Source organism: Pistacia vera, unplaced genomic scaffold (genome assembly GCF_008641045.1).
Source record: "Pistacia vera cultivar Batoury unplaced genomic scaffold, PisVer_v2 Contig503, whole genome shotgun sequence".
NCBI lineage: Eukaryota > Viridiplantae > Streptophyta > Magnoliopsida > Sapindales > Anacardiaceae > Pistacia > Pistacia vera.
The window spans coordinates 497,577-513,129 of record NW_022196339.1 but is presented as its reverse complement, the minus strand read 5'-3'; the positions used below and the strand labels follow the sequence as shown (position 1 = coordinate 513,129).

The 15,553-nt window shown below is 32.7% G+C and overlaps 1 protein-coding gene and 1 long non-coding RNA gene across 2 annotated transcripts; both read left to right on the top strand.

Moving 5' to 3' along the window:
• The first annotated feature begins 562 nt into the window (after positions 1-562).
• LOC116105656 lies at positions 563-2,820 on the top strand. Its single transcript, XM_031392064.1, has 6 exons — positions 563-690; positions 811-873; positions 965-1,012; positions 1,115-1,168; positions 2,512-2,569; positions 2,676-2,820. The coding sequence occupies exons 1-6, from the start codon at positions 598-600 to the stop codon at positions 2,714-2,716; spliced, it is 357 nt and encodes a 118-aa protein (XP_031247924.1). The 5' UTR covers positions 563-597; the 3' UTR covers positions 2,717-2,820.
• Positions 2,821-7,273: 4,453 nt separating this feature from the next.
• Positions 7,274-8,860, top strand: LOC116105744. The gene is made up of 2 exons (XR_004124112.1): positions 7,274-8,059; positions 8,642-8,860. It is a non-coding gene; the product is annotated as an uncharacterized LOC116105744 (long non-coding RNA).
• The last annotated feature ends 6,693 nt before the right edge of the window (positions 8,861-15,553 follow it).

Sequence of the window (15,553 nt, the reverse complement as noted above, 5' to 3'; positions counted from 1 at the left end):
CTTGATCTTGATGTGCTTTTTAACGGTACGAAGCAGTTTTGTAATAATAATTGTCATTGATTCATTATTAATTCTTGAATGCTTCATTTGAGATCAGCTTCTTTGTTAAAAAAATTCCATTTGTTTAATTACAGGAAGATCCCATTACCTTCTTATTTCCAAATTTCGGGAAATCTCCCTGTGACCGTACCAAATCTTATTCGAGGTAAATGAAATTTACCGTCATTTTCTTTTCGTTTCGTGGTTTAATTTGTTGAAAAACTTGCTATATCTTGTTTTTGCATTGTTCTTCTGGTTAGAAAATTACGATTCACTCCTCTTTTTTTATAATATTAAATTGTTTTCTTCACTTAGATCTCTCTCTCTTTTTAGCAATTACGGATTAATCTGGTATTGAATATTAGATTGAATGTTCTAACGTTTCTGGAGGTTATCCGCTTATTCTTATTATGTATCAAGTCAACTCAGTTTTGTCTTGAGATGATTTGATTATGGTGCCTATTGTTTGTATGGTTTAATTGATGAATAACTGAGTTTTGTGTGGTTGTGACAAACAAGTCTTGTGCAATTTCATTCGCTGTTTGTTTGGGCGGCATTATGTCGGGCACAGAAGATGTAAAAGATCAAGAAATGGTGGATGGGAGTGCCCCTGAGAAGTTTCAGAAGTCTATGCCATCGTCTCAAGAGGAGGTTTTGTTTAGATCTTGTACTTTACATGTTTGATTTAGTTGAATATTTGAATGTGCATGCTGGTATAATTTGTTGATACGAGTTGCCTGATTGTGTCATTTTAACTTTTTGCTTTTGTAGGAGGCAGTTGTTAAAAAAAAGTATGGAGGGATCATTCCCAAGAAACCCCCACTCATCTCTAAGGTGATTTTTTATTAAGAATTTGCTATTTTATATTTTAAGAAAAAGATGTTGGGTTGTGTTGTTCTTAACTAAAGATTTAACTTGGTGTTAGGACCATGAGCGCGCTTATTTTGATTCAGCTGATTGGGCACTTGGAAAGGTACTTTATGTTGGTTCTTCCCCTGTCCATGTTTAGCTTGTTTTTGCTGGATGTTATGCGTTAAGTTAGTTGCCTGATAATTTTAATACTTTCGAATAGCAGCAAGGTGGTTCGAAGCCAAAAGGACCACTTGAAGCCCTTCGGCCAAAATTGCAGGTATTGGGTTATGACTTCAACGTTTAAATGAATATTTGATGACATTAGTTTTTTCTCTAGACAATCCAGAGCAATGAAGTAGTTGATTGGTTTACATATGTTGAAAGATGATACCAAAAGATGATACTTTTACTGTTGCAAATTGGCAGTGAGTTACTTGTACTCTGTCCCAGAATACTAGAATGGAATGTGAATAAGGAACTAAGTTTGCTACTTTCAGCCTACTGCTGATTAATGTCAGTCATCTAGCTAAAATTGATTATTGCTAATCTCAATCTCAAAGTATATAAATAATTTTAAGGAACTAGTATATTGTACTAATAAAAGAAGAGAAGATTGTAGGAATTATTTCTCCTTTGTTGATTTCGTCAAAGAAAAATGCAAACATACAAATGCACTTTCTTCTACATGGTTAGGATTTTACTTGGAGATGACCACTCTAGAGAACACAAGGTGTTTCCCAGGAGTAGCTTTTTGAATGCCTGAAAATTCTTTGAACTGCTTTCATGTGTGGCATTCAAGTGCTGAGTGCATAAATTAACATACCACACTTACTACATAGACTATATTTGGTGTTGTATGGGATATTTAGATCAATTTGCCTACCAACTTCTAGTACCTTCTTCTACAGGATTTCCCTCTATGATAGACCTCAATGTGTGTGTCTGATGGTATACAGCTAATCATTTCTAGTCTCCTTTAGTAAATCAAGGACATATTTTCAAATATATTTGTATTCTAATGAAGGAGCTAAAAAATAAAAAGTTCGCTTTCTACTATAGTGGATGCTTTAAATGGAAAGTGAGTAATCTTGCTATTGAACTCATTTCAGTTTTTAGAAAGAGAATTATGGACAAGCTCTGGGTTTCTTTGGAATCAAGTATTTTAAAGCGTGCAAGTCATATTGAGCATATGCTCAAAGTTGTTGGGAACCAATAATCTGAGCAGTCCAGACCCTTACAAAAAGTTGGTTAGTTTTTGTCTAGTTTGTGTTTATATGTGTAGACATAGGTTTCAAATTTTCAACCAAAATCATTTTTAGTAAAAATATAGAATAAAATGTATTCACATAATGTCAGTCTATGTTCTTCTAATAAAATATTTCAATTTTCATGCTTGGCATGTTTCCAATCTCCTTTGAATTCGAGGCTTTTGTTGGTAATGCTTAAGATGATAATTAGTATGTTGTGGAATTCAGACAACAGTGGCTCGTTTTATTTAATTGTACTTCAACAACTGTTATGCTCTTTTCTTGTTTATGATGAACTTTCTTTCTTTAAAGTATGAAACAGATTACTTCTCTACATGATTGCTTATGAAGCTTTATATTTGTCTTGTTTCAGCCCACACAACAGCAAACACGATATAGAAAGTCTCCTTATGCTCCTTCTGTTGGTGAAGGTATGCATCACTTGCTAGCTGCTTGTCATAATGTTGAATACAGATGATTTCATTTTCAAAAAGGAAAAAGTAAATTATCTTTTGTTTTCCTCCCATATTTATGCAGATGCAGGGAGTGCATCTGAGGAAGCAAGTGGTAATGAATGAAATCTATTGTTGATGGTCTCTTATTGTGAGTGAGGACCATTGATAATTATTCTGATAACTTCATAAGTTAATGAGTAACTTTCGGCTGTTCCCAGCAATAAAGTTGGTAAGAATGATACTATTAGCTGAAAAGAAACAAATTACCATCTTTGTTGTAGTTAAGATATATTGTGAGCCATAAAACATTGTTCTAAAGTATGTTTTAGGGATGTAGGACATAATTGCTTGTTTTCTGAGTGAAAAGCTGGATATTTAGGCTTTGCTTTTGGTCGGCCAGTGAGCGATGACATTATGTTTAAGCTTAAGAGTTATTATATTTTGTATCGGTCTCTTGAATATGGTAAGTCGCATACATATTAATCCAATCAAACCGATCAGTCTGTTCTAAGGAAAATTGGATTGAAAACTCTCCAAAGCGATTAACATTAGATTGGTTTGGTGGTTGACAAAATCTATTGGATCACAGTTTAAGTATTATTGGTATTGGGACTTAAAAAAGAAATTTAGTAAGGCTTCTTAAATAACATCACTCACTTTCATTTCAATCAAAACTGGCCCCTAGGTTTTGGTTAGCACAGTCAATCATAATAGGCTTTGGGGTAAGTCGACAATTAATTTACACTCACAAATCCTTTTCACTAATTTTTTCTTATAAAAGCAATGTATCACTTCATAATTAGTTTGTCTGTCCAACAATGGATCTGTCTAATCAAATGTGAACCGACCAATTACAAGTTATCACGTCGGTGTTAGTGAGAGAAGTTTATAAAAATTGTTTGTCAACCTATCTTTATTCATTAATAATAATTTTGTTGAGTGTAAAATGAGATAAAAGGGAAAAATGAATTGGACAGTCCATCCGTTCAACTCCGGAAATTAAAAGAAAAAGAAAAAGAAAATAAAATAAAAAGAGGAAGTTTAGCTCGTCAGTCATTAGTCACCATTAATCAAGAGAATTTGACATCTCACCAAAGCCTAGGGGATTTATCTTGTTAAAATAATCAAATTTCATTGCTTGAAAAATATATTATCGTATGATTAAATGCCATTTATTTCTATGAGGGACAACTAATAGTTGGCAAATTTGTTCTGTTTTGGCTCCAATTAATTATTCTGTATGGCCACAGAAATTTATTGGTAATTTGGTATTATAAAAGAATCTCAATTATACATAAGTGGCTGAAATTGATAGATGACAAATTACTTTATTATAATGGATTGGCAATATCAAAATAAAAATAAAGTCAACCATAAATTATTTTAATTGAGAAATGAAAGATTTTGTTTCTTGGGCATGGAATCTAATTGCGCACTTTATCCTCTAAATTTTTGGGCAATTTCAATCAATCTTGGCCCCAAAAGGGCTAATATCCCAAATAGGAAAGAAAACGAATCGATAGGGTTACTCTGTCACCAATTTTCCTGACTTTCTATTGCGTGTCAACTCATGATCATACATCCTCAAAATATTTAATTAATTCTTTAAAAATAATTAATATTTACATTTATGGTAGCATTAAAACCATTTTTAAGAAAATTTTAATAGATGGATAGATAGATTTGTTTTGTCAAGAAAATCTAATAAACCAAATATATCACCATCAAAAGATAAAGGGACCTGAAACTTGGAAAATGAGCAGAGTGTAGAGCACTAGAAAATGGTTAAAAAATAATGTTGACGAATCATAGAAAGAAAATGCCACAAAATTAAACATGTTACAGAGGAGAGACACGCGTCGTGGGATGAAAGGCGGATAGGATAAAATCATTATCAGTCTTGTTAATGCATCTTAATCATTATCTTATACATGGAATTGAAGTAAAACATGTTTGCCATGGTGGTGATATTAAGCTTAATTATAACATGATCAACATGGGAAACATAGAAACATAATCACATTACATGGACCCCAACAAGTTGTTTGTTTAATTAATGACCATAATTCATATTAATATTTACAAAACCCATTTCCCACTTGCATTGACCTCCACATGTTTAATTAATTTCTGATGTTTCAATTAATGTTAGGCTACTTTTGCGCAATTACCGGTGTGATTATGTAAAATTCAAACCATGAGATTTGAAAAAGGGGACAAGCTTTTGAATTGGCTTTAAACCTATCAATTAATTATTGTAGTTAAGTAAATTCTATTGACCTTCTCATCTTCTAATAATATACTATTTCTTTGACAAATTTTTTGAAATATATCTTTCAAACTAAAGAGTAGAAATTAACCCAAAAGATCATAAGAACATATTCTGTAACTATATATTTATAGTTGGTCGTGAATAATATTAATAGGTAATGACCTCTTCTATGAGAAATGTAATATCTCTAACAAAATGGAAGAGGGAATATTCTTGCTATACCTGTGATTTACTTGAGAAAATATACCTCTTATAAAACAATAATATCCAAGTTTTATTGTATTCTCTGGAATCAAATTGTGATCAGCATAAAATTAATACAGTTAATTCGATAAAATTAAGGCTTAAATACTCGCAGAGAATGAGTTTATGATTTTATGCAAGTCCTCTTTTCTTTATGTATTTTTTGTTTACTCTTTTGCGATCTCATTATGAGCATTGCTTTGACTATAATTTCCTAAAACTTATCGCTCAGAATAATAAGATTTCAAATGTAAAGCTTAAGGGTGATGAAAATATTCCTTGTAAATTGAAATCATTAACTTTTAATTCAAATCTCGAGCTCCCAAGTCTTTGGTCATTGTAATACCGTTTATTAGTGACATTAATTAATCGCTTGTTGTCACTTTCCAATACAGGAAAGCAAAAGATTCCATGGACAATGGAGCTAGGTTGATCGTATTAATTTTACACAATAATATATTAAAGGTTAACAATGGACATGGTATGTATATAACATAGCAATTGAGGCAGGCAGATAAGACAACCTACAAATACATTTTCCAATGAATAAAATGTCAATGGAAGATAAGCCAAAAGCCACCAGTTGGCAACCCTATTGTTCCCATGTGATATCATATTCCTTCATTTGTTTTCATTATTAACTTGGAAAATTGAATTTCAAGTTCGTGGAATACTTCACTGTAAATTCCTAAAAGCAATTGATTATAAATAAGAATACCCGTTGATTATAAACAATTGGTAATTAATTTCTATCATTTTCTTCATATACAAAATGTGAAGCATTTAAATCAAAATAAAGATTCAAATTCAACTACCATTTTGTTTACCTGTAGGAAGAGAGATGAAAAACACTGCAGCCACTAATCATGGCCTTGATTAATTTCTCCATCACAATTAACTAGAAAAAAAAAAATCATTTTTACTCACGTTAGTTACTTTCCTTTTGGTTTATGCAAATCAATAGGCGATAAGAAATAATTGATGGAATCCTCTAAATTAGTTTGTGCCACCTTGAAATAGTAGTAATTTATGATTACTGTGGGACAACAAGGAAGGGCATTTTAAAAACCCTAAACATATATAAGTGACCAATCAAACATGTATAAGTAGGGCCCAAATTAATGAAAAACAATGGAAATTAAAAGAAGAAAACCCCATATACATTTTGCAAAGATAACACTTTGATTGCTTTACTCTCAACTACCACCACACCGTCCTTAATGAAATGAAGATTAATTCAACTCTTATAGAGCTAAATTACAAAGCAAACCATGTGATTCTATCCAGTAATCAAAGTATTATAAAGTTGTGGTCCTTCCCTTCCCTTCCATTACGACATGTCTATATGTCACTATTTGTCAACCAAAGACAGAAGAACCACCCAAAGCTAAAGACAAATGGAGATTGGCCTCAACTGATTCCACCAACCTGGCCGATATCGATTCACGCTCTTCTTATAAATAATGAAGCCATATTTATTGAATTAGTTTTGCTGTAGGGACAATGCAGCTCACTAAGCACATGCCAACCACCCTTTTTCTATTTGATCCACAACATAATCTCAGATTTTAACTCTAGAAACGCCTCCATTTATCATCACAGTAATGCTAATATCTTGCATTTCTATATTCATTTAAGGAAATCTTGAAGAAAAAATAAAAAACCCTAATTCAGGTCAAAAACTTAAATAGCTAGTTTTTGCATGTAATATTGACAGCAAACACTATCAGAAGGAAATATCTTCTATATCTGCAGCTGTAAATTAATTTCCCAGCTGTTATATAAACCAATGTATCAAAAAAACTTTTTCAAAAGTAATTTTGATCAATTTTCATGATAGATTTGGAGAGCAAAAGTCACCAAAGTCACCTAATATATATTAATATATTATTGTATTATAATTTATAATTTATATATATTTATATTCTCAGTTAACTTTGCATTAGAAACACTTTAAGAAGTTGACTATATGATGCATTTTTAATATTTACTGAGATTTAATTAACAGTAGTACTAGTAATTATCATTTAACTGGAGTTAAGCTAAGATTATATATATTTTTTATTTTATGAAGCGGACCTACTGGTCCCCATAGTCTTGCCATTTATGTGTTAGTCATGTAAAATATGAAGAAAGAGAGAGAAAATATGTCATTGTCAATAGCTGTAAGGAAGGACCAAAAGCCACCATTAAATTAATTCTCTCCCCAGCTCTCTATGACACAGTACTTCAATAAGAAGAAGAAGAACAGGAGGAACAAGAGAGAGTGGTTGCATTTATACATATAAGAGAAATAGTCATCAGTAGTCTCTCTTATAAACTACCTAAAACATGCTTGCCCTCCTGCTTAGCTTCATTCTTTTTTGTCAATCTTTCTGAAGATGTGTTCTTCCTTCAAAGGGCCTGCTTGATTTTCAACAAAACCCAAGCCTGACTCACCATATATTTTCTTTTTTTCTTCTTGTTCGGTTACATGTTGGTTTGAGAGATTGAAGCTGCCAGCATGATCTGGTAAAAAATTACCTGTCGCTCTATGTGTATATATATATATTGATAAACTGATAGACTGATTCTTATTTTGTACATATTATTTCCAGTTTTAGATTCTTTATTTTTATTTTTGTTTTTGTTTTTGTTTACCCTTTTAGATCCATAATGGATTGATTTTCAAAAGCAATTTTTTTTTTTTGTTCTCTCTTGAAATTGGGAAGAAAGAAAGAATCAATTTTATTTTTATGGTAAATGTTTTGTTGTGATATAGTGACTGTAGACCTAGCAAATTAATTAGTTATTAAGCCTCATAGATAACAGTTCCATCAGGTCATCTTGCAGCTTCAATTACTCATTCACCAACAATATTGGAAGATATATAATCTTTAATAAGACTTAATTTCTAATTAAGTTCAGTACTGTGTCTCAACTATACAAAGGCAACAGCTTCAACATTCCAGGTAATTCTTCTATACTTACTGATTGCTATTTCATTACTTCAATTTCTTTGCCTTCTATGAAATTATTGCTTAATTCCTCTGAATATTAAACAATTTTCTTGGTAAAATCTGATTAATTAATTTCTTCATTCAACACTTGTACATTCTTCTATCTATATGTGGATACATGCAGCTAATTTTATATACATAAGTTCATATGTATACATGATGATACATTCATACATGCATATAGACATGAAGATATATTTACATGTACACATCTGCCTGTCCAAATCAAACCTTGATGAATTTTAAGTTATTAATTTCCATCAATATATACCATTCCAATTATATTAATAGCAAAAATTGATGTCAGGTAAACGATGTTCTTTATAACTCTGCAGCCTTCAAATATATATTTTTTGTCTTCACTTTGTTATTTGTATCTAGAATTATCATATAAAACAAATTCCCAAGACACAAGAAAGACATGCTGGTTAGACAAATCTTCAGGGGTTATTTTATATTGGTGTTCCCAATACAGATAATGGCAAATCTGTTATGATGTTTCAATATCTAATTGGAATCCTCATCAAACTATAGGTTTCATACTGTTTTCGAGGGTGTGAAAGCTGCAGGTAGAAGACACAGCAGGAACACAATAACTTGTTTGTAGTTAATTTCGTCATTTGTGTCTTCACTCTTCGGCTTTCCAGCTTAACTTATTGTAATAACATTAATTCATTGTTAGGTTTATTTAATTACAGAGTGAAGATTTTTATTAAAAGACTGATATATTTATATAGTCAATCTTATAATTCATTTTCTTTCTATAACTAATTATATATAAATAATGAATGGATTATTATTGATTATAACAAGAGTTTTTGGTTATCAAATAACAAGACACCTCCATTGATAAATGTTTATTAAACTGAACATATATATATGCAATGGATCTGTTGAACTTTGATGCATCTAGATCATTAATATTTTCTGTTTTCAGTTTGATATCTTGTTTAATTTGTGTATTGTAATGAGTTGTATGGAAGTAATAGCGATACTAAATTGTCATTCTTGTAATATATATATTGAACTTTATATTAAATGTTCTGGCAAAACAAAAGGGAATTTGTTTCTCGTAAGGTACTCTTATTGCCCTTTTGGGAATGCTAATTATTCTCCTAATTAGCATCTAGCTCTTACCGGCAGGCTGCCCAGAAGCATTCAAATACATACTTTATGCAATGAACAAAAGTTTTGGTGTATCCAATTAACCCTTATATATATATAGTCCATCTCTTCTCAAGACACCTCTTAATGGGAGATGCGTAGTTATGTCATGTAATATTTCATTAGGAGCTATGTAAAATTACATTTTATTCCAATATACAATGTAAAATCGCAAGAAAATTACTCACTAGTAGGACCCAATGTAATTAATGTCATGTCATTTAAAATCTTATTAGGGTCTATGAAAATTACATTTTACTCATTAGTGACCAGTGCAATGTCATGTCATGTAAATAAAATTACATTTTAATATAATACAATATGTAAAATTACATTGTACAGATTAATTTTTTATTTTTTTTCTATTGTTGAATACTTTGTTGGTTTATGCTATAAAATTTGGGTTAAGGTTTAATGTGTTTTATTTATATTTGTAAATTTCTTTGAATATTTTTGAATTCTTTTTTACAAGTTTTTTTTTTTTTTTATTCTACCAATTATACTTGTTTAGAAATATGAATTAATTAGAAATAAGTAGTAGATTGATATGACTTAAATTCTAATATATACTTTTCTTAAGACTAAATTGAATGCATCAAAGTTGATTTGAAGTTTTAAGTTTTACTAGTTTCAAAGAATATTTTATTCGGTTACTATGTAAACTTAAGGATACATGTTGGTTGTATTAAGTACTTGGTTGTTCTGTTAAGTTGTAGCCTTGTAGGTAAAATCAAATATGTTTAGTTTTTTTAATTCCCTGTTACTTATACCTTGATATTAATATTTTTTAGTTAATATTTTTTTTTTGGTACATATATTGTTTTTACAGTTTTGAGACATGGAAGAAAAAGATTTTGGCAAAGGAATTGACCAACCATTATTGAGTTCTATAGATAATACTTATGTACCTGAAGTATCACATGAACGGAAGCCAAAAGTAGGTCAAGAATTTCTATCATTAGATGCTGTAAATGATTTTTACAATAGATATGCTAAGGAGGTTGGGTTTAACGTTAGAATTAATTCAAGTAAGAGAACAAAGAGACGAATGTCGTAGTAAGGATGGAGTATGTGTGCTTTAAGGAAAAGTTAGTGAAAAAAAGAGACGTCGGCGGATAGTCAGAGAGGGTTGTAATGCAAAGCTTGTTGTGGTGTGGACAAAATCTGGGAATTATGCTGTTAGTATATTTGTAGAAACTCATAACCATTCCTTGACAACCCCAAGAAAAATGCATCTATTAATATCTCACCGTAATGTTTCAGCTGCCAAAAAGCTTTGACGACTCAGAAATTTTCAACAGCAAATTTGCCTATGCATCAGCAATTTAGCATCCTTGAATCGGAAGCTGGGGGAATAGAAAATATCAGATGCACACAAAAAGAGATTTGAGAAATGGTATAAAAGGACATGATGCAGAAATGTCAAGCTTAGCAAGAGAAGAATTGTTCTTTCACTTTCACCATAAGGGTAGAGCGTGAAGAATTTTTGGGCTGATGCAGTATCTCGTTGCACTTACAAGTTTTATGGGGATTTGGTCGTATTCGATTCCACCTACAACACCAATCGATACGGGATGATTTTTGCTCCTGTTTTAGGAGTTAATAATCACGGTCAAATAATGTTTTTTTCTTGTTCATAAGTGAATGAAGAGATTGACAAAGAGTTTTAGCCATGTTATCATTGATTTTAGATGACTACATTTCAGATCCTAGAAGCAAAAGACTTGGTGCGACCATGAAAGAGTAGTCCAATGTGTTTTAATCTTTTCTTCTCCATTAGTTTTTTATTAAAAAAAAAAAAAAAAAATTAAGTGTTGGATCTGATGAGCTTTTATGTTCTTTTAACGTTATAATCAAATTTCCCTTTCTTTTCTTGTTCTAATTATACACATAATAATTTCTTCTGTTTATCCAAAAAAATCGAACAACCCCTCTTTGAGAAACCATCAAAATCTACCCTTAATATTGTTTACAGTAACCCTACCTGATTTAGATGATACCCATCACCCAGTTGTTCTTTTTAGTGGTGACCATTTAGTTTCTTGAATATTTCTAAGTGACATTTTCATGACAGATAGTTGAGACTAGAAGCAAACAATTATATACATAATAATTTTTCGAATATATGTAAGATGCATGCGAGGCATAGTTTTTGTTTCTTGCTTTATTATTATTATTATTATTATTATTATTATTATATATATATATATAAGGATCAAGGACACCCTCTACGAGAAGTACTGATGATATGTATGGTTGTAATATGCATGATAGATTACTTTGTCAGAAGAAACTGAAACTATATATTGTTAATTCTAGATGATGATCACATACAACTTGAAAAGTAATGAAATTTGAAAGCATTTTCATAAAAGCATTGATCAGTATCATGTGCTTGCTTCTCTAAAAAGTGTTTAATCTGATAAGTGTTTTTAATAATTATATAAAAGCTTTCTTAGTGATGCTAAAAGCACTCTCAAACACACTACCCTTTATCGAAAATGAGAAATTAATTACTTCTATATATAATATAATGTAAGATAAGAGGTTATAAGTGAGCTTCAACAGCACTGTTTAATTCACAGGTACCATGGCTTCCCCGAAAAGTTTTCTGAAGAATATATATATATAACCTCATGACAAATAATGTATAGATTAATTTCATAGGTTATTTACTGCATGATTATTGAATTGCACATAGACAAAAATGAATTCACAAAATCATAACTGGGTCATACCAAAAGGGATTATTGTCCTCGTAACAGTGGTATTCAATAATAGATAGATTTCATTGATGTTTATTAATTATTTTTCCATCAGATTTTAATTATTTTTGGCTCAACAATAAATGGAGATATTTATAAATAAATACTGGTTTCAACTAGTTGATCATCCATCTTATATTATATATAATAGATGAACTAGTTTGCTACCATTTAATAATTAATACTAATAACTTATCCTATAATTATATATTTTTAAATTGATGGGGCTTTCAATTTCATCACATCAAGAGGAGACACGTATCAAACAACAAAAAACTTATTGGAGACAAACTTTGACATATATAATTATTTCTCTTAAAGTTAAATTAATAATGAACTTGATTGATTTTGTTATATATAATATTCTTTAAACGACACCGTAAACTTTTCAAGATTGATTAAATAATCTCAATCAATATATGTATACCTATAACCTATTTCATAAACCAACCAATGGCCTAACATACATCATAATCTGCCATTAATCATTAAACTTATTGTAGAAACTTGAATTTAAAAGTGAAACTCTCGTCCAATTCTACAACTTCTAAGAAATAAAAAACAACTCTTCACCAAACTTCGTGAAAATAAACTGAGAGAACTAATTAATTATGCGATTTCATGCGTCTTGTTCATATTCACTGTTTATGTTTGGCAAAACCAACAAATTCAAAATGATAGACAATGAGAATGAAGTGCTTATGATTTGTCGCTATTATTTGTCACTTTCATGCTAGCCTTTCCATATGGCGGTTTTTAATCAAATTCCTTCATTTGTGGTGGAACTTTAGTGGAATCATCTTGATAGTTCCATGGACATTGATTTTTTTTTTTTTTTTTTCCTTTCCATCTTTAATAAAATAGACAAATCACTCTATTCACACTATAACTCAAACAACATATTTCAATTTTCTATCACAAATATCTTGATAGCTGTAAACGGTAAAATTTTCAATTAATCTTGTAAAAACAGAATCTTATGATATGAGCCACTGACAATCTTGGTAGACCTGCGGAGAGTGCCCTTCAGGTTAAAATGTCTGAACGCCATCAAAATTTGCTGGGAGCTTAAGAGCGAAAATACTGGAGCTTAAAAAAATTTGTATGACTGAATAATACCTCGATTTATTGAATGATAAAAAACAATATTAATTGGAGAAAAATTGTCTTAACAGAACTAGGGGGAGTGGACAGGCCCACCCTATCCCCCACTGTAAAAATTCCTAGGTGCTACAGATGATAGAGTCGAGCCGAGTAGTATCAGAAATGGTAAGCCTTTAAATGGGTGGTGTTCCAACTATTAGTGATGTTCTTGCCTTTCGGTGTTTGCAGTTGATAGGCTCATTTCCTGACAACCTTGGTGATTTCGTACGGGCCTTCCCATGTGGGGTTGAGTTTGCTCTCTCCTAACACTTTTGTGTTCTGTAATACTTGGCACAGGACCCAGTCGCTGACTTTAAAGACTCTAGCTCGGACATGCTTGTTGCAATGCCGAGCCATTTTTTGCTAGCATATGGCATTGCGGAGAAGGGCTTAATCCCTTAGTTCATCAGCGATGTCAAGGTTGTTACAGAGTTGTTGTTCGTTGGTATCTTCATTCATCCACTAGAGCCACGCCGAGAGGACCGTCACTTCTGCTGGAATAACAGCTTCCAAACCGTAAGCCAAGAAAAAAGGTGTTTCTCTTGTGGACAACCACGCAGTTGTGCAGTAGGACCATAACATCCCAGTGAGCTCATCTGCCCAAGCTCACTTTGCCTTTTGCAATCTCTTCTTCAACGTTTAGAGGATGGTTTTATTTACAGACTTGGCTTGCCTATTTGCTTGGGGATAACACAGTATGGAGAAGCTTAGTTTGATCTCCTACATTCTGCAAAAGTCTTGGAAGCCGAAACTAATAAATTGGGAGTCGTTGTCCATGACTATTTCTTTTGGCAAGCCTAACCAACAAATCACATTCTTCCACACAAAGCTCTTTGCTTCGCAATCCTTGACTTGAGTGAAGGCTTTTGCTTCTATTCACTTGGTGAAGTAGTTAGTAACCGCAAGCATGTACATCATTTGGCCTAGCGCAGTTGATTGCTTGCCTACAATGTCCATCTCCTATTTCATAAATGGTTAAGGCATGAGAAAGGAGTCGAGTCGTTCAGGAGGTAGGTGTGATACCTTGGCGAAATGTTGGTAGCTGTCGCAATTATTGGCATACTTAGTCGAGTCGGAGCACATGGTGGGTTAATAGTAGCCAGCAGTCAATGCTCTGTTGGCGAGGCTCTGTCTCTCACCGTGATTGCCGCACTCGCCTTCATGGAGTTTTGCGAGCACACATCTTGCTTCTTCGGGGGTGATACACTTGAGATATGGTCCTGAAAATAATCTCCTAAGTAGGTGGCCTTTATGTATGGTGAGATATGCCATTTTAGCTTTAAGTCGTCGTGCCTTATTCTTGTCTACGGGGAGTTCATTGTTATCTGGGTAATAAAAGATGGGTGTCATCCATGACTCGTCTGCGTCGACTAGAGTGACTTCGACTAAGCCAAAAGCAATTATTGATGCTTGTAGGTGTACCAAAGGGATTGTTGTTAGGTGTTGGGTCTTCAAGGCCGAACCAAGATTTGTAAGGGCATCTACATGGGAGTTTTTGGTCCTTGAGACCTGGGTAATTGTGATCTCTTCGAATGATGATTGGAGCTTTTTGGCCAAGTTTAGATACGAAGTCATCTTGGCGTCCCGTGCTTGATAGGAGCCTTAGAGTTTATGCATCACTCACTGTGATTCGGATTTCACTTATATCTTTTTGACCCCCATTCCTTTAGCGAGTGAGGGCCCAATGATCAACACCTTGTATTCGGCATCATTGTTGGTTGCTTTGAAGCCGCACCATATGGCTTGTTGCAAGGTATCTCCTTCTGGGGAGATGAGCACTAGTCCTAGTCTACTATTATTGATATTGCTTGAGCCATTTACTAATAGAATCCATTTGGAGGGTGCATAATCTGTCAAATATATGAGCTCCCTCTTTGCCTGAATAGAAGTGCTAAGCGCGAAGTTGGTAATGAAGTCAGCTAGCATTTAAGACTTGATCGCGGTGCGGGGTTGGAAGGAGACATCAAACTCACTTAGTTCAACTGGCCATTAGATGAGCCAAGCCGAGAGATCTGGTTTGTGGAGTATCTTTTTCAAAGGCTAGAAGGCCAAGACTATGATCGGGTGGCATTGAAAGTATGGTCGTAGCTTCCGTGTGGGTGTGATTAGGGCAAGTGCCAGTTTTTCAAGTTGGCTATACTGAGTCTTGGTGTCGAGTAGGGACTTGCTGGTGTAGTAGACTGATAATTGCTTTCTTTCTTCCTCTCGGATCAGTACGACAGATATGGAAAATTCAGATACTGCCAAGTAAGTGTAGAGTCGTTCCCATATCTTCGACTTGGAAAGCAGTAGAGGCGACGTTAAATACCGTTTCAGTTGAATCAATGCCTCTTCACATGCTGGAGTCCATTCAAACTTCTTCGATTTCCTGACG

Bases quoted from the DNA above. Each gene is read 5' to 3' on its own strand.
- LOC116105656 (XM_031392064.1), top strand. From the start codon at position 598: ATGTCGGGCACAGAAGATGTAAAAGATCAAGAAATGGTGGATGGGAGT. The intron at 691-810 runs GTTTTGTTTAGA...TTGCTTTTGTAG, and splicing joins TGCCATCGTCTCAAGAGGAG to GAGGCAGTTGTTAAAAAAAA. The intron at 2,570-2,675 runs GTATGCATCACT...ATATTTATGCAG, and splicing joins TGCTCCTTCTGTTGGTGAAG to ATGCAGGGAGTGCATCTGAG.